This window comes from Trichoplax adhaerens, genomic scaffold, assembly GCF_000150275.1.
Source record: "Trichoplax adhaerens TRIADscaffold_28 genomic scaffold, whole genome shotgun sequence".
Lineage (NCBI taxonomy): Eukaryota > Metazoa > Placozoa > Uniplacotomia > Trichoplacea > Trichoplacidae > Trichoplax > Trichoplax adhaerens.
Genome location: NW_002060969.1, coordinates 275,312 through 277,209, shown reverse-complemented (window position 1 = coordinate 277,209; position 1,898 = coordinate 275,312). Strand labels below are relative to the sequence as shown.

Genomic DNA, 1,898 nt, shown 5'->3' with positions numbered 1-1,898 from the left:
GATATCTGATTTTATTATACGTATTTGATTGAAAATCTTTAACATCCAGAATACTATCTCTTTCATTTATTCTATCGTATTGTGTTTATTTTTGCCACTCAAAATTAAAGTTCTTCAATCAACAAATTATCATTTTATTAATGGCACTAGAGCGTCTATTAATTAAATATTTGCAACTCTCCAGATAGCGACTATAATTTTAACTTTACTTTAATCCTAAAATTCACACCATTTAATCGACGAGAACATGCCATTGAGCTATCGGCCTTCTAGGAGACGACAGCATATCACTCCAATGACGCAACTCAGCTCCTGATTCAGACCCCCCTACCACGACTTGCCCTATAAGGTCACTTTTACCAAGCCTGTCATGGTCCATTACTGCCAAGACAATTTTTGTGTCTTTAATTTTTTCGAAAGGTACTTTAAACATATACGCTTCGTTCCAAACAGGATCTAATGTTCTCTTCTTTACAATAGTCTTTTTCTTCTTTATCCTCTTACCATCAATAATTAACGAAATTTTGACGTATGGATCTAGATATGTAATTTTTCAGTTAACGAACATAATTTCTATAAGAAGTTGTGATTTTACTTAAATTATAATACCTCGTATACTCGTATTACATTATGTATCGACAATGCAGCTATAATACAATTCAGGCTTTGTAACAGTTTAAGATTAAAAAAAGTGTCGCATGTCGAACGCGCCTATAGCTGGTTATGTATAGTCTTACCCGACGATCCTCCGACATCCATCTTTTTTAATCCTTTAGCTTCCATAATTCCAATAGTTAATTTTCCACCGGTTGGGACATATCGTAAGGAGAAACATAACTCACCAAGTTCCGATTTCCCCTGTGTCAATCATTGGGTTAGGGTTAATAAAAATAGCGGTTAATTATAATAACCCTACGTTTAGCGGTGTGAGCTAGTAGAATGTAAGTTGCAAAGAGTCAATATGAACATCTGTTCTAACCGATAGCTAAAACTCATACCTCCTTGCTTGAGTCTGCCTTTTCCAGTGCAGACCATTGCTCTAAGTTTTCGCACAAATCTACGTCTGCGATTGGAATACGTAAATGGCCGATAACATCATGTCTAGAAAATCTATCATGATCATATACTGAGAATAGTACTGTTCTATTTTGTAATTCACTGTATGGTACTTTAATTGTTACTGATTCATTAAATATTGGATTTAGCGTTTTGTACTGAACTTTAGTAACCAATTTTTTCTTTCGATCTGGTAAAAGATAAATTTTAACATAAGGGTCTGAAGCTCCACCTATATCCATTACTGGAAAATTTTTTCCCTCCAAAACGGTAATAGTTAACTCGGAAGATTGAAAGTCGTATTCCATTGCATATTTTAATTCCCCAACATATTCAGAAGGGTCTATTTGCTTTGATTCTAATTCCATTTCTTTATTCACTCCTTCAACTTCTGGTTGAACTCGCTCTTTTAAGCTTACTCCCAAAGATTGCGCTGACTGTAAACTAACTTTTTCTTTGAAACCTTGCTTAGTTTTATCGTTTTTTGGCTTTTTTCTTCTGCAACAGCATTTACAGCATATACATAATACTAAAGCGAACACAAGCACAGCACATGCTACGGCTATCGCTATTATTGCTGGCAATGGCACTAAAATGTATTTATCGAAGTAAAAATGATATCGGCATTAACATCTAAATCGCCTAATCGAAATATTGTACTGTATCGTGATACATACAAGAATCTAAACAGGCCAGCACATTTAATATTTATAAAGCACAAATCTACACATTCGTAAAATAAGTATGCAATAAGTTATCTTACATGGAAAATTTTTTAACCACTGCGGTAAATGCCCCGTAGACGTTGTAGTTTGATAGATGCTGCTAGTTGTAGAGACCAT

General features: G+C 34.4%; 1 protein-coding gene across 1 annotated transcript; it reads right to left on the bottom strand.

Annotated features, from left to right (window-relative positions):
- Positions 1–232: 232 nt before the first annotated feature.
- Syt1 (synaptotagmin 1) lies at positions 233–1,898 on the bottom strand (the record flags this gene model as incomplete). The annotated part of the gene is made up of 4 exons (XM_002117706.1): positions 233–537; positions 738–858; positions 999–1,645; positions 1,820–1,898. The coding sequence occupies 4 exons, from the start codon at positions 1,896–1,898 to the stop codon at positions 233–235; spliced, it is 1,152 nt and encodes a 383-aa protein (XP_002117742.1).